Source organism: Lissotriton vulgaris, chromosome 5 (assembly GCF_964263255.1).
Source record: "Lissotriton vulgaris chromosome 5, aLisVul1.2, whole genome shotgun sequence".
Classification (NCBI taxonomy): Eukaryota; Metazoa; Chordata; class Amphibia; order Caudata; family Salamandridae; genus Lissotriton; species Lissotriton vulgaris.
Genome location: NC_141693.1, coordinates 1,958,822,491 through 1,958,844,359, shown reverse-complemented (window position 1 = coordinate 1,958,844,359; position 21,869 = coordinate 1,958,822,491). Strand labels below are relative to the sequence as shown.

The 21,869-nt window shown below is 46.3% G+C and overlaps 1 protein-coding gene across 1 annotated transcript in view; it reads left to right on the top strand.

Annotated features, from left to right (window-relative positions):
- The window catches only part of LOC147717870 (uncharacterized), a 94,816-nt gene extending 73,195 nt beyond the window's left edge, over window positions 1-21,621 (top strand). Inside the window, exons 7-10 of the mRNA XM_086919890.1 lie at window positions 7,686-7,968; window positions 13,477-13,625; window positions 14,980-15,265; window positions 21,429-21,621. Of these exons, the coding sequence (XP_086776016.1) occupies window positions 7,686-7,968; window positions 13,477-13,625; window positions 14,980-15,265; window positions 21,429-21,621 (911 nt within the window). The remainder of the gene's footprint in view (window positions 1-7,685; window positions 7,969-13,476; window positions 13,626-14,979; window positions 15,266-21,428) is intronic.
- The last annotated feature ends 248 nt before the right edge of the window (window positions 21,622-21,869 follow it).

The window sequence follows — 21,869 nt, the reverse complement described above, 5'->3', positions numbered from 1 at the left end:
TCGTCCCAGGCGGAGGGTGATGATCCCAGGATGAGGACTTCCATCTTGTCTGAGTTCAGTTTCAGGCTGCTGTTCTTCATCCAATCGGCGACGTCTTTCATCCCTTCATGTAGGCTGGCTCTGGCGGTGGCGGGGTCGTTGGTGAGGGAGAGGATCAGTTGGGTGTCGTCGGCGAAGGAGATGATGTTGAGGTCGTTGGTGAGATGACTTCGGTGGCCTCGGATCTGAACGGGGGGAGGCGGACTCTCTGGGTTCTTCCGGTGAGGAACGAGATGATTCACTCCAGTGCTTTCTCTTGGATTCCGATGTTGCTGAGGCGCTGCACTAGGGTGCGGTGGCAGACAGTGTCGAACGCCGCAGAGAGGTCCAGGAGGATGAGGGCCGCTGTTCCCCCATTGTCGATCAGGGCTCTGATGTCGTCGGTGGCTGCGATCAGGGCGGTCTCGGTGCTGTGGTTGGCCCGAAACCTGGACTGCGAGGGGTCGAGGGATCCGTTCGTCTCGAGGAAGGCGGCGAGCTGTCTCTTGACGGTCTTCTCAATGACTTTGGCAGGAAAAGGAAGGAGCGAGATGGGACGGTAGTTCTTGAGGTCGGTGGGGTCCGCCGTTGGTTTCTTCAGGAGGGCGGTAAGCTCGGCGTGCTTCCAGCTCTCCGGGAAGGTGGCGGTGTGGAAGGAGGTGTTGATGATGTCCCGGAGATGGGGTGCGATGATGGAGTCGGCTTTGTTGAAGACGTGGTGTGGGCAGGGGTCGGTTGGTGATCCGGAGTGAATGGAGTTCATTGTGCGGGTGGTGTCTTCGGTGCTGATCGGGGTCCAGTTGCAGAGGTGGCGGGCGTTGGTTCGGTGGTATGGTGCGTGGTCTGTGCGTCGAAGCTGTTGTGTATGTCGGTGATCTTGCGGTGGAAGAAAGAGGCGAGTGAGTTGCGAGAACTCTTTGATGATGCTGAAGAGTTCCTTGCTGTCGTGGGCGTTGTTGTCCAGTCGTTCTTTGAGTGCCGTCTTCTTGGTGGTGCGGATCAGCTGATGGTGTTTGCGGGTGGCGTGCTTGAGGGCGGTCCTGTTGTCTGTGGTCTGGTCGAGCCGCCAGGCTTTCTCGAGGGTGCGGCAGCTCTTCTGTGAGTCCTTGAGTTCTTCAGTGAACCAGGGGGTTTTATTGCTGCCGGGTCTGCTGGGAGGGTTCTTTAGTGGTGCAAGGTCATCGGCGCAGGCGGCAGCCACTTGGTGAGGTTGCTGGCTGCTTCGTTGGGGTCCGTTGTGCTGGTGGGAGTGTTCTGGCTGAGGGAGGCGGTGAGCTGCTCGGCAGTGATTTTGCCCCAGCTCCGGCGGGGAACCTGTTACGGGTGGTGATGGGTCGTAGTTCTTCGGAAGCTGAAGTGGACGCAGCTGTAGTCGGTCCAGTGGAGTCCAGTGGAGTGGCTGAAGGAGATGTGCTTGCTGGATGAGAAGACGGGGTCAAGCGTGTGGCCGGCGTAGTGGGTGGGGGTGTTCACCAGTTGCTTGAGTCCGAGGTTGGCGAGGTTGTCCAGCAGGGTGGTGGTGTTTCTGTCATTGTTGTTCTCCAGGTGGAAGTTGAAGTCCCCTAGGAGGATGTAGTCGACGGAGGGAAGGGCGTGCGGGCTGATGAAGTCTGCGATGTCTTCGCTGAATTGTGTGCGTGGTCCCGGGGGTCTGTAGATGAGGGTGCCTCGGAGGGTGGTCTTGGGGTCAGTGTGTATCTGGAAGTGGAGGTGTTCGGCAGCGGTGAAGGTTTCGTCGGAGTTGATCGAGATGCGGATGGTGTTCTTGTGTACGATGGCGATGCCTCCTCCCGTCTGGTTGACGTGGTCCCTCCGGGTGATCTTGTATCCGTCCGGGATGGCTATGGCGATGTCGGGCGCTGAGGAGGTGTTCATCCAGGTTTCTGTGAGGAAGGCGACGTCTGGTGCTGTCACGTCGAGCAGGTTCCAGAGTTCCACGGCGTGCCTGTGGACGGAGTGGGTGTTGAGCAGGATGCACTTGAGGTGGTTGTTGCTGGTGTCTGGCTTGGCGCGGGTGGTGCAGGTCTGGAGGCAGGTGAATCGGCAGGCTTGGCAGGCGAAGGGTCCATGGGTGCGTCTCGGGGTGGCTCGGTAGCAGGCGGGGTTCCGGCCAGCGTTGAGTGCGTTGAGGGTGGTGGGGTCATAAGTCCGTCGTGTGGGCTGGCGTTCTTGGGGGCCAGGGGTCCTGGCGCTGGGCGCGGTCCAGGCGCGCACGGGCGTAGACGGGCTTGCCTTTGGTGCGCCTTCGGCGCACAATCAGCGCACCCGCTGTGCTCCCGTGCGGCGACCTCCATAAATGGCCAAGTGGGAGCAGCTGGGATACGGGAGCGGGGAGGTCAATGGGCGGGTTACAGAAAGAAAAAAGGGGGCGGGCCGCCGGGGAGCAGCGGCGGGGAGTGGGGACGGGAAAAAGCAGCGGGAAAGGACACTGGTACGGCGAGAATTAAAGGGCACAGAAGGCACAAAAAATACAATCTAAGGGGCACAGGCACAGTAGGCACAACGAAATACAAAGTCAGGGGCACAGACAGGCAAACAGCTTGCAGAACGGCAATCCAGGCACACGGCTGTGCGAGGCAGCAGCGGGTGGTCAAGGGTCCCGGCACTCACGGAGGGAGCTGCGCGGTGTGTGGAGCGACCGGCCCTGCAGGTTTGGTTGATTGATTGATTAAAACAACTGATAACTCAAACAGAGACCTCAGTGTCATTAGTAGTGACACTCTGGGAGGCATAAAAAACTGTAGTTAGAGGGAAAGCCCTTGCATTAATATTAGGACACAAACAAGACAAAAGTAAGGAGGTAGAGGAGTTGAAAAGGAGTATACCAGAATTATAAGTACAATTAGTACGACTGGACAATGAAGAAACAAAACACTTACTGGGCCTGAAAACGAAAAAGTACACAAAGATCTGACAGTACATGCAGCGCTGGCATCCAAGAGGCAAACACTGCACCGTGCTTACGAATATGATGACAAAGCAGGAAGACTCTTTGCCTGGCTAGAAAAACTAGAGAGAGCCAACCGTTGGGTGGCCTCAATCCAGCCGGAGGGAAGGTAAGCCCTCACAAACCTTCAAGATATTATAGAGAAATTTGCAAATCACTATGAAAACATTCATGTGTCTGACTCAAATATAACAATACAAGAGGGCAGATTTACGTTTCCTGGTGCATCCCTGCAAATCAGCAGGGATGCGCCAGAAAACTTGCAACACGCATCTTAATCCTTGCTCCACCATGGTTGCGCCCCATTTACAATGCGGCGCATCACGGCGCAAGGAAATACAGATGCGTGTCGCATCTGCTGCCAAAACGTTGGCGCAGTGCTGGAGTTGTGTCGCGGGTGCGACGCAACTCCAGCACTGTGCCAACCCGGCCTATCTGGAACATGATGCGTCACACCTTACGCCTGCTTCAAGCAGGGGCAAGGTTTTTACACAGCAGGGTCGGAAAAGAGACTGAGTGAAATTTTGTAGATTTCACTCAGCCACTTTTCCGAGGTGTTCCTGTGCCGGAACGCCCCCCACCCCCCTGCGCCAGAATACCCACATGAAATCTCATGCAGGTATCATGTGGTGCAGGGCTTTACACCGTGACGCATCTCCCTAGATGCCCTACGTTGTAAATACCCCGCTGCATTGCACTGGCTTTACGCCGCCGCTACGTCGCAGAAGTGACGCAACGGCGGCGCAAAAGTGGCATACGGGGCTTAAGGATCTCCTTAAGGATATACCCCTCCCCAACTCACACAAGATGATTTACAAGCACTAGATGAAGAATTAACAATTGAAGAGGTACATCAGGCCCTCAGCGAGGTTAATTCAGGGAAAGCACTGGACTCCAGCGGGATACCAGTTGAACTATATCAAGCTACAGCGAAACCCACAGTATCCACTTAGTGAAAATGTACAAGGAGAGTCGAGTGGCAGGCAAACTACCCCTAGACCAAAGAGTAGCCGCAATTGTGGTAATTCACAAAGAAGGGAAATGCAGAAAGACTACCACCTAGCCCCCACCAAGGCGTTTTGCTACCTACAACTCCATCACGCCCTACAGGCAGTCTTGCCGAAGGGGGAACGCCTCCCAGAATATTCCGCTTTTGAAAACATATTATTGGAGGAACATATCACACAAAAGGCGATCTCATTAACATACAAGACATATTTAGCATATATATATTTATATATATTCGAACTTCTCGTAATGGCGGCCGTTCATTTTCCTACTTGGCCCCTATACTATGGAATAAATTACCATTACACCTTTTGTCCATAGTCGACCACAGATGCTTTCGTAGAGAGCTGAAAACTTGGCTTTTCCACAGTAAGCTCGCCTTCTTTGTTCCTGTTGCAGTCCGCATTGCTGTTGTTGTTGCCTTGCGCCATGAGACCTCCCATGAGATGTGCGCTTAACAAGAACATTTGACATTGACATTGACAGGAAATGAATAAATCATGCACTAGACCAGTTAATCCCTTACGGGGAAAATGAGAGATAGACATCCCCGATATGCAGGAAGAGGACTGGATGGAAGCACTGCCGTCCCCTCCAGAGGTTGCTATTAGAGCCCGCTTTCGCCTAGTGCAACTCAAAATCCTTCATTGGGCCTACATCTCATGCACAACATTAGTAAAGATGGGGACACAAACAGAAGCTTTCTGTCGCAGGAGCTGCAGATTGGAAGGCACATTCTTCCATATAATATGGGCCTGCCCAAAAAATTCAAGAGTACCTGGCTTCAATAATCCAATGTTTAAATGAAGTGTATGGGAGCAAATTGCTCATTTCCGCAAAATGGTGTCTGCTTAATGTGTGGGAGGCAACAGACCTGGCGAGGGGAGAACAAACAGGGGTAGCTCCAGCACTCATGATTGCCAAAAGAAATATAGCACGAGCATGATTCCCTCCCTGGGGGACTGGAAGAGGGATATGGACTGGTGTATGGTGGCGGAAAAAAAGGTCTACACCAATAGGGGATGCCCCAAAAATGGGAGATGATGTGGAATAAGTGGAATGACTGTAGAGGTACTCCATGTACGGCTCCAACGCCACAGAGGAACGGGAGGAAATGCATGAGGAAATTGATTGATGAGGGAATAGCGGGCGGGATACTTTGTGAAGTGGTGCTATAAAGATCGTTACAAGGGTAGAAGATGCAACCAGGAGAGGTGACAATATATTGCTTATGTGGTGAATGTAACTACTGTGTTGTTTTTTTCAATAAAAAGATTGTGCCAGACAGGCCCCGGAGTGTGGAGTGCTGTGACTGACAGGAACGTTAAAGGTTAAAGGGTGGAACTTCCAGGTCAAGGCAGGCAGCGGCACTATTTAAGCACCAGCTAGGAACATGGACACCGCCTGCCACCTTTCTGTATTGCAGTGATTTTTTTGGATGCCCAGAGTTCGTTCACCATCCAGCCCCTCACCTTTTTGTATTTTCCTTCTCTTCGGTTCCCTCTATATTCCTGACCTTTGTCTGCTTGCCTGACTTGGCTCTAGGATTTCGATTTGGCTTTGTTGTATTGATGTCTTTACCATCTGGCACATTTGAACCAAAGAAAACTTGTAGAAATGTAATAAATCAGTTCAGTTCAGTTCTTTTATTTATTTCAAAGGTTAAAAACCATCATAAAAATACATAGTAATACATGATCGCATAAAACCATACTGAACAACATGACATTTTTAAAAAGAGCGACAAGTTAAAAAGGGGTTTTTGTAGATAGTAGAGACAGAGTGCAAATATGACACAAGGCCCCATATGACTTTTTAGTTACCTCCCAATCCCACCAACTTTATCAGCCCCTTGTGTTTCTTACTTTAAAAGCAATTTTAAGGAAACTCATGGTAGCAAACAGAGTATGCATTTCAGTGGCTCTTTGCAAAAACAATAAAGCAGATTTAGCATGGATAATGTTTGAGTCCTTTAAAACATCCACTAAGAATCTTTGACGCGGTGTTTTATAAAAAGAACACAGTAATACAAAATGAAGGGTGTCCTGCGGAGACCTATTGTCGCAGCCGCAGGCACCCTTCTGCTCAATTGTTTGAGTGAACCCAGACGGATAAGCTAAAGTGTGGTGCAACAAATTGAGCCTAAAACGAGTCATTTAACACCATCAATGCTAGTGTTATTTTCCTCCTGTGCTGACATTTTGGTTCTTCTATTGTTCATGACGAGCTCAGCTCGTCATGAATGTATGGAGGTGTACATCATGACGAGCTGAGCTCGTCATGAGCGTCGAAGGAGTTAAAACCTCTCGTGTTGACTGTACATTAAAAAGAGATACGGTTCCATGCCCACTTCATTGCAAACAAGCGAATGAGCAACTGCCGAGGGTTTAGTAGAGTCAAGCTCCCTCCTCCTACCATCATATTTTTTCAGTAGTTGCTTTTGTACAGAGTGTCTGGAATATATGTCCACCATAGAGGGGTCCAGAAAAAGCCTTTGCTCGTCAATATCCCCCAATGTGTCTTTGACGTATTTCAGCCAGGGGATTTGGAGCCATCTCTCTTTCAGCAGGCAATCCTGGATGATCTGTCTGGACAATTCCGCATTGGGGTTTGACCAAATTTTAAGCCAGGCCAGTATGGGTCTCAGTCTGATCAGGTCGGCTATGTATGGGGTACCCAACTCTTCGTGTATTATCGCTGCTGGGATGCTCAACGGGAGCTTTAGCAGTTTTTTTAGGAATTTGTCTTCCTCTCTTTGTATTGGTTGTGCATCCCTGAAACCCCACACTTCAGCTCCATAGATGGTCTTTGAGATGCTGACCGACCTATACAATGTCATCACCTGCTCTGGGGACCAACGTCCCATTCGACGGGCAAAGTTTAGTATAGCTCCATTAGCTGAGACTAGTCTCCTCGCCCTCTCCTCTATCAGAGGGGCGAACTTGAACTTTTCATCAAATAAAAGCCCCAAGTACGGAAATGATTTGACAGTGTCCAAGACATGATCCCCTAGTTTGAACACAAATTTCTTCTGTGGTTTCTTCCCCACTACCATGATGAAAGATTTTGTCATGTTGACGGAGAGGTCCAAATTCCTCATGAAGTCAGAGAAACCCTTAATTAAGAGCTGCAGGCCAACTGCCGTTCGTGCTAGGAGGACCGCGTCATCAGCGTACAGAAGTACCGGCAGATGACGCGAGCCCACCTTAGGACAGTCAGTTCCCAGTGCTATCAGGGCACTCTCCAGGCCATTTATGTAAAGGGAGAACAGGAATAATAAATCGTAAAATTATATTTCTTCAAGACATGTTATGCATTCCTTTCTCAAATCAGTGTTTTCAGACAGCTGTGGCTGTATAAGTGTTTTGTTCTAAGTACAAAACACTGTTTAAAAAAAAAAACTTTAAATATGCATACATACATGGAGGGCTAATAATCGGCCCTGTTTATTGTCTGTTGAAGCGCCATTTTCATTTGCTTCCACCCACCAAAGGATACAGCATGGGGCAATGGTTCACTATAGCTGTTGGCTCTTTTCAGTGAGAGTTGCACCATGTTGCTTGTGCACAATGGGCACAGTTGCCTAAAAATGGTCCTTATTTTGTGCATGTGCAGTCTCCAGTCACACAATCTCTCTTTCTTTCTCTCTCTATTTAATTCTGGAGCACAAAGATTTATATAGCTGAAATAACATTGAACTCTCTCTACACAGTTATCAATGTGGCCCGCGGAGGAGTGGCGTCCCAGTCAAGCATTTACAAAAATGCGATTGCCAGTCGAGCGATTGATGGGAACCTGAGGAGTAGTTTCAACCATGGCTTTTGCTCCCACACCGAGATTGGAGCCTCGCCCTGGTGGAGGGTGGATTTGCTGAACACCTACCGCGTTGCTTCCGTCACCATAACCAACAGAGGGGACTCCTTTGAATGGAGACTCACTGGAGCCAACATCCACGTTGGGAGTTCAATAGAAGGGAATGGTGTCTTGAACGCAAGGTAAGGAGAGGTGCGCATCACCTCTATATGGCGTTGCATCACTTGGCATGTGAGATCTCAGGAGGCAACGGAAGCCACTGGGATAAGCTTCCCATCACACAATGTGAACCAATTTATCGGTGGGGTGGCTGCGCGCTGTACATAAACCTGGTTGAAGGTGGTCTTCACATAACACACAACCCTGTAGGGCACACAGAAGAGGAGATTTATAACACAAATATGATACAAGTCCAAACAGAGCAAGGGTGGAACTAACTCAGGTAGTTTGGGTGCAAGTGAAAGGTTGTACAAATGTTAGTGTTAGTGTATTGGGAGGGAATTGTAGTGAAATGAGCTAGTGAGTAAAGGAAGCAGTTAAATCACTGGAGGAGGTCAAGGAATGCAGTCATTAGCAGGAGAACAAGAATGGTACGGTAAGACAACTTAAAAGCAGAGAGTTAAGGTAATGGGAAAAAGAGGGGATGTACACAAATGATGTTTGAGGGAAGAGAGAAGAAGTAATAGATAAACATTGGGTATCAAAGAGGTAAGAGGGAGATGTCCAGCTCATACAGTTATAAACCATTTTGTTAGTTCTGACGTAGATCAAAGTGCAAGGTTTTCAATTTTTATAATTACAAGTGATTTGGGGCATCCTATGTTTATTGCCAATGAGTGCCAAGGCAAAGTAGATGCTCCATGGTTTGCTCCTCCACTCTTCTTGTTCCGAAGCGTTGCTAGTGTGGCATTCTGCTGGCTTCTCACGGTCTAAGAGAGGCAGGACTGTCACTAGCGTTTGTGAGACCCAGGATATGTCATTTTGGTGGGACAGTTTTAATTAGAGATGGTTGAAAAAACAAATTGCTGAAACGTGAATGGAGCAAAAATATTATTTTTTGTATCATTCGCATGCACGGTGAAATAAAAATGTTCTCCGCAGACAAACTACAGACACAGCAGGATTTTCTGACCGAATACAGAAAAAAACGACTGCAGGCTGCCTACGCCTCTGTGGATCAGTGTGGAGAAGTGTGTACTAGCCACAACAATTCTGATTGGCTACTAGCAGCCGAAAGGAGTTGTGTTAAGTACGTGGATCTATTCTCATTGGCTGAGTGTGTGGTCAATCATATTGCTATTCTTTCAGCAATCTCATTGGCCACTCTTACAACCTATCAGGATAGGGCCATCTGTCAGACTCAAAAATGACTGTGCTACACCGTGCCCAGTAGTTTCGCAGCACTCCTTGGATTGCAATGACATAATCATCAGCAGCTCACCTGCTAATTTCGCCCATTATAAGACTCCAGGGAGCCTATGAAAATGGAAGATTTGCGCCTTTGATTCATATCAGTGTACACGTATGAAGACGAAAGTCTCTATACGTGACCTGCAGTGCTCCATGCTCCTCCATCACTGGGGCACACAGCCATTGCTTTCAAAACACCGCAGTCACACCCTGCAGTATACTCTGTCCTGTTTCAGTGGCAGGCGCACCATCACTCAGGGGCAGTCTTAGGCATGTGCAAGCTGTGCACCTGCACAGGGCCACCAAACCCTAGGGGCCTCCACGCCAATATATATCCTTAATATAATAATCCTCTGAGGATGGATACATATTTGGTTGGCGGCCCCTGGCAGGAATTTGCCGGCTCTGTTCCACTTCCAAACACCCTGACCCCCCCTCTTCACTGGCCTCCGCACTCTGCCCCACCCGGACCCCCTCTTCCGGGGCCCCCTACCTACGTTCCCTGCCCAGGGCCCAGGCCCGGACTGGCCGTTACGGCCCTGTAACAAAAACGGCCAAAGACCGGCCCTGGCACAGAGCGCGGTCGCACCTCCCCCTCCTCCCAGAGTGGGGGGGGGGGGGGTGAGGGGGCCGGCCGAGCTCTTTGCCAGGGCCGGTTCTGGTTCCCAGTCCGGCCCTGCCAGGGCCACCATGAGCCTAGAGGCACCCCTGCAGGACTCCAAGACTCTGTCTTGCCCTGCAGCAACCCCTGCTATATCACCCCTCACAAACCTTTAAGATCCCAGTCAAACCCTGCATCGCTTTATTTCACATAGTAGTGTTCAGATGCAAGACCTCTCATGATGCACCTCAGACCTGCCCAACAGGACCCCCTGCTTGTCGTATGCACCTACGCCTGCTGTATACGTCACCAACATTAAAGTTGTCAGAAGCAGCACCGCAGCTACTCCAGGCCAGGAGGCAGAGATCTGTCAATGCTCCTCAATCCTGACCCTTCTGCCCCTTCTAAAAACCACAAAAAGCTACGAGGAAGCAATCAGTGCTGACCTGCAGCCCCCCCCCCACCTCCTTTTAATACTTGCAGCCACACTCACAGACTTGTCAATGCACCTTAATATTAACCACCGAATAATACAGTTCTGATACTGAAGCTCCTAGGCAGCTGTTTAATGCACTTTAATCCTATCATAGAACATCTTCTGCATTTTAAACCTGAGCCCTGGACAGCTCTGCCAGTCGCCTGCAACACAATAGCTTTTGAAACGCTGCTCTAAGATTGCACTTGTATGATGGCAGAATGTCTTCAGGTCACGGCAGGGTCAGTGTCCTGGGCTATATTCGCCAGGGACTTGTAGGCGTAGTTTAATTCCTTTGATCACACTGCACTATCAGATCTGAAAACAGTGGTTCTAGAGAGTGCACAGCTCGGGGAAGTTAGCCCCGGCTCAACCAACTATTAATGTGTGATATACATTGAATCTCTACCTACATACATGCTGTACCTTAGTACATATGTGTATAAGTGATGCATAGAAAATTAATTACATTGCAGCTTCTTTATGGACAATATATCAATTATTGCACTGAAGTATTTACACTCCATATTTATACTTCCAATGGAGCCTTCTCAACAGCTCATAGCTATGATCAGAAAAGGTTTGATAACAAATCGGGCCAAGGGCCTGGTTTAGAGTTTGGCAAATGGGTCGCTTCGTAACAAACATGGCGGTTGTCCCTGATGTGTGTGAATAAATGGAAAAGCGAAAACTGAGAAACCACACTGGAGGAAACGTAATCATGAAAAAATATTTTAAGGAAAGACACCTTGAAGGAAAAACCAAAACATCTGAAAATTAAAGGAAATATAAGTAAAGATCATTTTAAGGAAAAAACTAAATGACATTAGAGGTGTGGAGTTTAGGACCAGTGGTGTGGTTGTAAGGGGTTCAGGAATACATTGAGTTAAGGCTTAGAAAGGGTTTGTGGAGTTCAGAGATGGGTGGACAATGGGGTGGTGGTTTTTTAGGTATCAGGAGTGAATGGAGTTAAGGGGTGGTGAGTGGATTTCAAGGTTAAAAAAAAAGTAGAATTTAGGTGTGATGTGTTTTAGGATTAATGGGTGGGTGGTGGTTAGGGCTGGTGAGGGTTTTGAAGATTCAAGTATAGGCAGAGGCTAGAGTAGGGTAGGGTCTTTAGAGTTCAGGAAGGGGGTGTTTGGGTAGTTAGGGGTTTTAAGGATGGAGGGATGGATGGAGTTTAGCTGTAGCAAGGGGTGTTAGGGTTCAGGGATGAGAAAGGCTTAGGGTGATTAGGAGTTATTAAGGGTCAGGGGTGTTTAAGGGCTGTGAGGGTTTTTAAGGTTCAGGGATGGGTGAAGTTTGGGTGTGTGAGGTGCTTTAAGGGGTATGGGATGATGGTGGTTATGCATAGAAAAGGGTTTTTAGGGTCCAGGAATGGATGGAGTTAGCGATAGTGAGGGATTTTATGTTTCAGAATGGGTGGATTTTTGGGGTGGAAAGGGCTTTTAGGGTTTAGGAATTAGTCGTTTAGATATGGTAAAGGGTTTGAGAGGGGTTGATGGCCTTTAGGTGGCTGGGATGGATGGTGTTTATGGGTGGTGATGGGTCAAAGAATTAAAAGCATCCAAAGTAATTTTCGATAATGTAAAAGATAGACATATGAAATAATGTCCCTGAAGTAAAGCATTGAAATAAATATCTCTGCCAAAATGGTGTCTGAAAGTAAGACCTGCAACCATTTAATAAATAAGTATTCATAAACCAATTTCAACCAAACATACAGTCAATAAACTGGTTTATATGAGAAGGTAAATGCCATTTGTACTCGAAATCTCCATCAAACAGCTTATTTGAATTGGTTCCTCAGGAATGTATTCCATGAAATAAATTTCCTACGAAATCTCATGCAAACAGAAATCCTGTTTGCATTATTATAAGTAGATTATCTCCTATAGCACTTGTAATGACGCTGACAGGATATGCTTCATTTTTTTGACAGAGCACCTGTCCACCAAACTCGGAGGGCCTGATTATAGGATAGGTTATAATGGGATTTATATTTCAGCGGACAACGTTGAGACAGAGTAACCTATATGCCAAGATCTAAATCAGAGCCTAAATCAGGCCGAACGTATTTTGATAGCTCTGGAAAGTAGTGATTAAAACCATATGTATCTAACGTTTAATTTGATTGGTGTCCATGTTTGCCCATTAAATGTTTATTCCTCCTTATTGCAGCAGCTGCTTTTCTTTTTTATTAGTTAACTTGATCTTCCTTTTTATTGGGTTACTAATTTTGTTATATGGCAGCAATTTCCTTTTGCAACCTTAAATTTCAAAGTAAACAGTGTTACAAGTGTTAGAATGTAAAAATACCGGCAGTACAACAATGTCGCTCAAGACGTAGATGTTGGATCGCATCGGGCCCTACACTGGGATCCATGTTAAAGATGGTAGATGGGCGCAGTTGATCAAATTATTCAAGCCTAAATGACTCTTTAATTACAAATAAAGGGTGAGGTGGGAGATGGTCTATCCATGCAAGGTTCCTCAACAGTTCCTTGTATGCTCTTCATACAGAAATATCATGGATTCCTATAAGGTCTCTGACACCCTGTCACTATGGAGACATTCAAAGAATTGAAAACATTGAGAAAATGCACACATTGGCAAAATATATAGTGAATGGAGTGAATCAAAGACTGAGAGCTGGTTTACTAGCATGCGTGCTGAAGGACCCATGTTTCTGAGGAAGCGATGACTCCCTAGTATTCCTAGAGGCCCAATTGAGTATCCAGTAACATGTCTTTCTACGAGTTACACAGTTTTGATATTTTCTACCTATGCAACCACTCTTTCCATCAACTTGCAGACAAACTGCATGTAAACTTTTGTGGTATGGATTTTCACCAATACCGCCTGTTGTAAAGTCAACCCTACTACTGAGTTTTGCACATGAAAACCTCTTAAGCTTCCCAGATACATGCAGCAATCCAGTTGAGGTCTACCACCAAGGAATTGATACAAAATACAGAGAGCACATGTAGGGCACAGCCTTCTTTAGGACCATGTCTGACTAGGCTTATTTCTCACTAAGCTTGCAGCCCATCCATGCATCAGAGTCCTTATCCCCACAATGCCTGCCAGCTAGGATAGTGCTTGTCAAAGTATCTTGTGGTACTATTCATTATGTACGGTTTTAAGCTACAGGAATGTCATAGAATGGACACATTGATCTCTGGTCTGTGTTTTCACATGCAGGTGCGCCACCATTGACACAATCGGTCAGGGGGAAACAAAATCCTTCGACTGTGGTGGGATGGCAGGGCGCTACGTCACAGTCAATATTCCATCAGTGACTGAATATCTGACTCTTTGCGAAGTTCAGGTCTTCGCAGAACCCAAGCCAGGTGAGTCTTATGTTGCATGGGAGAGGAGGCTTGACCTATGGTGGGGGGAAACGAGAAGTCAGGTGGAATCAAATGTTGCAGCGCTCTACGTCTCAGCGAGAGGTGGAAGACTCCGCTTCACTTCTCACTTGTGCTCTTTCTCCCAGGTGAGAGGCCATGCATCACTACCATTCCTCACTCTTTCTCCTGGCCTTCAAGCTCTCTCTTTCCAGACCACTTCTAGTTCCCTTTACATGTGCACATGAAGTAAGAGTAGATAGTTAATGTACCTAACAATGCTGGGTAAATTTAATTGTTGTTGGGATTGCAAGAACTCAGCACATTCCCCCGTTTTACACATCTATGCAGAGCCTATATATTACTTCTGTGCATAAAGAAATGGAAATATATTTGCCAAAGTCATCCCTTCCAGTCAAAACTATGTCACTTTGGAAAGGAAGTGTCCAACATGGGTTCAGGTGGGCTGGATGCATTGTAGACTTTCAAGATAACCACTGGGTATGTAAATGAGCTGCATTGAGATGTACTGTATGCAAATGAATCTTATGCCGATATCCCAAAAAGCGAACTTGGCTGTGCCACTTCTTCAGACGGACTAGGGCCAAGTTCAGCTGGTTGGAGAAGTGACATCACACCACCTTTTTCAGTGCTTAATTTGAGCCGGTGGTTTCTGGGTCTGGGCACCGGCGCTTAATTGTCAAGACCGGCACACGGTGGCGCGGCTCATCTAATTTAGAGATGAGCACAACCATGGTTCATAATTTCAATATACATTTAAAAACTACTAATACCTTTCTCCCCAGCCATTCCTTTAGCTTTGGGGACCTGGAATAGTCTGAAATGTCGCACTTGCACGAGAGAGATAATTAGTAATTGTTGATTCCGCCATTGGCATTGATGACCGGGGCAATGGGTGGTGCAACCTGCAGTGGTATGCTAGTCGGGGCCCGGCAACTATTATTTAACAAACTAAGCACTACTTTCACTGCTGATGACATCACCATGCTGATCTTGTTCCCCACCCATGGCCCTTCCTCAGCCTTTCCTTTGCTTCTGGGGGAAGGATAAGGTCTGAAAATGACAGAAAGTAAACAGATGTTAGTAACCTGTTTACCCTCTGTTCCTGCCACTGCCTCATGGCCCTGAGTATCAGAGGGAGTGGAGGTGCAGCAACCCCTACTCACAATTACCATCCATGCCCTCAATAAGTGAATGTTTGAAGATCATGGTATTCATTTCATCCACCTTCCAGGCTGAAACTTCTAATTTCATCCATTCTCATTTTCTAGGAACATCTAGGGTGGCAACAGAAGTATTGTTTTGAGCAATGACCTCTCCAACATCTCTCTTGCAGTGACCAATGTGGCTCGTGCAGGTGTGGCCTCACAGTCCAGCGACTACTCGTCACAAGCAATCGCAAGCCGAGCCATTGATGGAATACTGAGCAGTCACTTTTACCTACATCAAGTCACAGTCACAAGAGCTGATCTCCCAGCCTGGTGGAGGGTGGACCTGCTGGCCACATATCGCATTGCCTCAGTGACCGTGACCAACAGAGCGGACGCTGTGCCTGAGAGACTCAATGGTGCCGAAATCCGTATTGGGAACTCATTAGAGAAGAACGGCATTGTGAACCCCAGGTAGGCCATCCTTAGGATTTCACCCAGTGGACCCTGTAAAGGTGAATGGTACTACAGTGATGGGTGTCCGTGCCGGAAGTACCAGAAGTACAGAAAACTATTGATCTGGTGTGACATATGTAAGATTACTGAGGACAGCAGACCACCATGTCTGTGTTTGCATTTAATTAAAGTGAAGTTTTTTTTAAAAATGCAGCCTATTTTCCTTAAAATAAAACAGGATGTGTTTCAAATGCAAAAATGAAAAGTTTTGTTTTCATTTTGTAAGAGTAGGCAGTGGCCCATGGGACCACTGCGTTGACTTAAAACACTTTTTTCATACATTTACACTAAGTGTAATGGGTCTCCTTGAGACTCCTTTCCATTTGTGAATGGGTTTCCACCTACTTGAAGCAGTCACATAACATTCACACATACCGCTTGGAGTCGCTATTAGGAAGGGACGCCCTTAAAGCGACCCTTCCTAATACCGAATCCTTAACTCATTTTGCAAGTCAGTAATAGGTTACTGAATCGCAAAATAGGGTTGGTACATGTAAAAGGCTTTTTTGAGGTCAAAACGGTTTGCGACATCAATAAACCTACGCGCATATGGCCCTCAGTATCTGGCTTCCAATCCCTGGGTTTGCTTTTCTCTAAACTTGGGTCACTCAGGGGTTTGTTTGATTCCATTTTAAAATATCGATAACAAAAATATCGACTGCCTATACATAAACAGGTAAGTACAATAATATCGACACAAAAATATCTGTGTAAAAAATATAGAAGTAAAAAATATTGACTTAAAAAACATACATAACTTAAATAAAATTAATGAAATATTATTAATATTACTAGCTAAATATATTACATTTAATATATATTTTAATATATATTTTAACTAATTATCTATACTACTATTATAAAGAGAGAACTCTCACCTTTGAGCCAGGTAAACTCGGGAACCACAGCGCCAATCTACACACCCGTTACATCTTTAAAAATGTCAGGCTGTGTAGATGGACATAGGCCACATAAAATAAAAATAAAAACGTAAATTTAAAAAATTAACTTTAAAAACAAAGTAGTCCCCTGAAAGAAGCGCCGGCCGCGACTAGCGCTGGCATGGAGGTCGGGGCGGGAGCGGGGGCGGGAGTGGGGGCGGGGGGTGGTCGTTGTCCGTGTTCTGACGGCAAGAAGGAGAAGGAGGAGTCCCGTCAGCTGCTGCACTTCGAGCGTATGGGAGTGGAGCTGAGCTGACCGGCTGAGGGCTGAGGGCTGAGGGCGGCAGAGAACGGAGCGGAGCAGGGTGGAGGAGCAATCTGCCAGCGCAGGGGGTCGGGGCTGCAGGGGTCGTGAGGTGCATCGCACTTACCTCTGCTCGCTCCACCACATGCTGCCCCCAGCCGGATGTATGTTGATATATTGCACACCATTGCATCGCGTGCATTAACCAGCATTGAATACATCGCAAAGGCCAAAACATCGTCATGTTTTACATCGCACGTAGTTGCAACGCAACTGCGTTGCTTCCTATTTGCAAGTACCTAACATCGCAGACGATGAAATCGCACGTCATGACGATGCGTTCTTGTGTCCTACCACAGTTTTTGCACTTTTGGTTGACCCAATGCGTGATCCCGCCTCTAACCCCTGCCCCCCCCCCCTCTCCCCACGACGATAATTATTTCCTTTCTATTTACCCCAATTCTTGTATATTTTTAATTACGTAACTGCCGCATGTACCTGAGCTGGTTAATTTGAAGCTGCATACAGCTCCGCGTATCCCCGGTAAGGGCATCCAGACGCTGTACATGGGCACGAGGAGGTTAACTAATTTGACCGGATTCTCAGGATGTTGCGAGATTTGAACCGGGGACCCCTGGCTCCATAGGGCACAAACAGCGTGTGCAACCCTTACATTCCTCCGGCACTATTCACTGACAGACTTCCTTCAGCAAAATCGGCCCCCACATCACCCGCGCGCGCCTGCTTTACAAGGCACCAGGCACTGCATTAATTTAGTTTACCCCGGCCCTATGAATCTTCGGACAGACATAGGAGGGCCCCAGAATCATACATCACTGCATTCCGCGCTTTACAAGACACTAGGCGCTGCATTCATTAAGGGTGACAATTACGGTAAGAGATGACTAATTGCACCATCAATAGTACAACCTGTCCCTGCTTTTGATGCGCTCTACATAAGCAGCAGTTACATTGCAGCATTTTCATAGTTGAATCACAGGACGTGAGGCTCGAAACTGTTTTCTCAGCTGGAACCGTACTTCCCCAGTAGGGGCTCTCAAGTGCTGCCAGGTGGTGTCGTGCAGCTTCTGCCAGACACGATAACACCAGTGTATATCAGACACCAGCATGCATATTGGCCTCAGTTCCTTTTCTTCTGTGCGTAATCAACACATTCCGGAGCGCCTTCTCCGTACTTCACCTTCAAATCTTTCCTCTGCTTAGACTGTCACTGGTCAGATGTCTTCTCTGAAAGCATCAGGGTTCAAACTCTGCCTTAAGTTCCACACGCAGATGCATTTATTGGATCCACACAACATGCTCAGGAGGTATCTTGGTTTCGACCATGGTGCCAAGTCCTGCAGTTAGTCCTCCCTGATGGATGTTATGTTGATACATCGCGTGCTTTATTCACGCATTGAATACATCTAGCCTTATGCAAGAACCTCTCTGCCGCAATGACTCATATGTGTAGCGCATCGAAAGTGAATTCATCAGGCACTCTTCTATAGATATTATAATAAAACTGGTGTTACCCATGTTGCCAGCACCAGAATGATTCTAAGCAATTCTCTGCTTCAGATATGTTACCAAGCCCCCCCCCCCGTCTTAGGAACACGGACTTGCTGTGAACTGAGTTATGCTAACTCAATTGTAAGTGTGTCGTGAAGGTCTTTATGATGTGAGTCCATCAGGCAATGAAGGCTACAGTAGAAGCGTTTGGTGAGTGAATGCAACCGCATAGGAAGGGCACTGCATGGGGCGAGTCAATGCAGAGGTGCCTGGTGAGAGCCTTGTCAACGCATCATTTTGGGACATCTGTGAATAGTGCACATCAGATGTAGGTGAGCAGAGCGCTCTGCCAATGCAGATTTAAATAATTACAGCACATGCGGTCTCTTCTAATAACCCCGACCCGAACAATTACAGCACATGCGTTTTAAAAGCATGCGTTGTAAAAGCCTGTGCGATGTAAGGGGCCGCGTAGTAATGGCCCGCGTCGGAACGTCCCTTGCGTTGTAACGCTTGCGATGTAAACGGATGCGATGTAACGCATGCGTTGTGATGGATGTTCCCCCCCCCCAGCCCCCTTCTGCCCCGGCCAAAAAATGCAGCCCCCAGCCCCCTTCTACCCAGGCAACGCTGGGGCGGGCTGCTAGTAACTAATAAATGTAATTTAATAAATATAAACACAAAAAATTTACATATACATAAATGTACTTAAATACATTTTATTAACTATTATCTATATTTAATTTATACACTTTTTAAATTATATAAAAAGCAAATAAAATATACACATATATAAATAAGTTTAAATTAAATAAAACATTCCATATTTACATTAAACTATAATGATAACAAAATAAACACAACAGTAGGGAAAACGTTGGATAGCGAGGGGTTAAAAAATTACTAATCCCTCTCCAGTGAGTGCAACAATAGGGAAAGCGCTGGATAGCGAAGGAGTAAAAATTATTATTCTCACTCCAGTGACTGCAACAGTAGGGAAAGTGTTGGATAGCATGGGGGTAAAAATTACTATTCCCACTCCAGTGAGTGCAACAGTAGGGAAAGTGCTGAATAGCGGAGGGGTAAAAATTACTATTCCCAGTTCAATGAGAGCAAGAGTAGGGAAAGCGTTGGATAGCGTATGGGGTAAAAATTACTATTCCCACTCCAGTGAGTGCAACAGTAGAGAAAGCGCTGAATAGCAAAGGGGCAAAAATTACTATTCCCACTCCAGTGAGTGCAACAGTAGGGAAAGCGCTGAATAGCGGAGGGATACAAATTAATATTCCCACTCCAGTGAGTGCAACAGTAGGGAAAGTGCTGGATCCCCCAACAATAAAAAACAAAAACATCAACATTTGTATTACATTTAATTTTCAATATTAACATAATTAATATATACATTTACATATATTATTATTAACAAAGATAATAAAAAATAATTAATTACATATTAATTAGCACTATAATATCCCCAACACACACCTAAAATTAATTACACAATTACAATTCATAATTACTAATTAATTAATTGAAAATATTTTATAATCAATAAAAAAATAATTACCACCCTTCACACCATTTACACATATAAACATCAACACACACACCTACAATTAATTACACAATTACAATGAATAATTATTAAATAATTAATGGAAATTAATTAAAAAATGTAATAATTAATCAATAAAACATTAATTACCTACCACCCTTCACACCATTTACACATATAACCACCACAAGACACACCTAAAATGTATTAAACAATCACCATAATTAATTATGAATTGAAATGAATTAACAAATAATTATTAAACTATTATTAATTAAAGAACTAACACATTAATTATTCACTACATTTTATATAATTAAATTACTTCCCACCCTATTACCCTATAAACCCTCATCCCGCTACGGAACTAAAAACGCAAAATCCAAATTAAAAGATATTAACTACTATAATTATTCTTTAAATCTATATAATTAAATTACTTCCCACCCTATTCCCCTATAAACCCACAACCCGCTATGGAACTAAAATCCCAAAATTTAACTTAAAATAAATTAATAACTAGTTACATTTTAAAACATATAATAAAATGACAAACAATTCTCATTAAAAACACTAAAATACATAACATTATTAATAATTCGATATTTATGTCAACGATATTTTGGTAAACGATATTTAATATGTCGATGTTTTTGAAATCAATATTACTTACCTGTCAGTCGATATTCTTGTCCACGATATTTTTGTTGTCGATATTTCTTCCCCACAGTATTTTTAAGTCCCTCGATATTTATAGGTCGATATTCCTGCTCTGCACTGTCCGTTTATAGGCCATACCTTCGAACACTCAGGGTCTGACCACTTTCTCAGAACAAGCTCAGTTATCTTGGGACCAGTCACCTCTGGGGGTCTGATCCCAGTCGCAAGATGCGTTGTGTTATCTGCATGCATGTGGTCACTCAAGGTATGGCTCGGAGCACCAGGCTTTATCAGCTGCTCTCACACACTTAGGGGGTCATTAGGATCGCGGACGGACTTGAGTCCATCCGCGACCCCAGAGCATGAGGGAACGTCCGCATGGGCTGCGGCGTTCCCTCTGTGCAGATTAGGATGTGACCGCCAGGGTGGCGGTCACATCCTCTATTTTAACATTGCTGCGGGTGGAGCTTCAAGCTGCACCCGCAGCAATGTTAAAAATGCATGCACAGCATTTGCGTGCACAAAGCGGCAGGCACCGCGCGGTGCCTGCTGCATTGTGCACGCAAATGCAGGGGGGTACCATAGGTACCCCCCATGTGCACCCCCCACTACACCTAGGGGCCCGCAATGGGCCCCTGCAGTGCAGTTACACATGCTTTTCCACGGCGGAAAAGCCGCCGCGGAAAAGCATGTTCCCAAGCACATCCTAATCTGGCTGACGGTGTCTAAGAGACACCTTCACCATTTTAGTGCTTTTCCGCCGCGGTTGTAAGCCAGCCGCGGCGGAAAAGCTGCGGACCTAAACCATGACCCACCAGCCATCCTAATGTGGTGGTGGGTCCTGGTGGGTCCGCAGAGGATTTTCCGCATCCTCCGGGCCGGCGGTGGCTTCCGCCGGCCCGGAGGATGCGGAAAATCCTCCATCCTAATGACCCCCTTACTGTGGTCTGGCAATAGTGTTAGAGTTGGCATGGCTGACTCAATACCTTTTCACTCTATGATGTGCTGGTCTATTTCCATTTCTGTGAACTCTCAGGGTGCAACGTCTAGTCCCCCTATTTTCTGTGGTGTGCATATGTGTGACAACTCTTAAGGCCTCAGGTTTTAAAGACTAAAAAGGAAACACTGTGTCATGGTTGTATTCATCTTATTTTCTTATGTATCAAAGAGGCGATTGGCACACTCAGCACTTTGCACTCCTCCTCACAGGTGCACCACTACTGTCTCAGTCGGCGCAGGAGAGACACAATCCTTCAGCTGCAGTGGCATGTCCGGGCGCTATGTGACGGTCAGCATTCCTGGACGCGCAGAGCTTCTGACGCTGGGTGAGGTGCAGGTCTTTGCTCTTCCCCCAGACGGTGAGTTTCAGGTATTAATCCACTGCGGGGGCAGGCGCCTATAAGTAGCAAGTGAAGTATTGTAGCAGTGTATATTTAAATACCATAAAAAGGGTCAGTACTTAGAGGAGGGAAGAAAGTGGCGGGGTATCTTTGAGTGGCACAGGAAGGGCCAGTACGTGGAGACGAGAGGTAGGTGGCAGCGTATCTTTGAGTGGTACTGAATGGGTCAGTACTGGGATGTGGGAGGTAAGTGGCGGCGTATCTTGAAGTGTCACTGGAAGGGTCAGTACTTGGAGGTGGTAGGTAAATG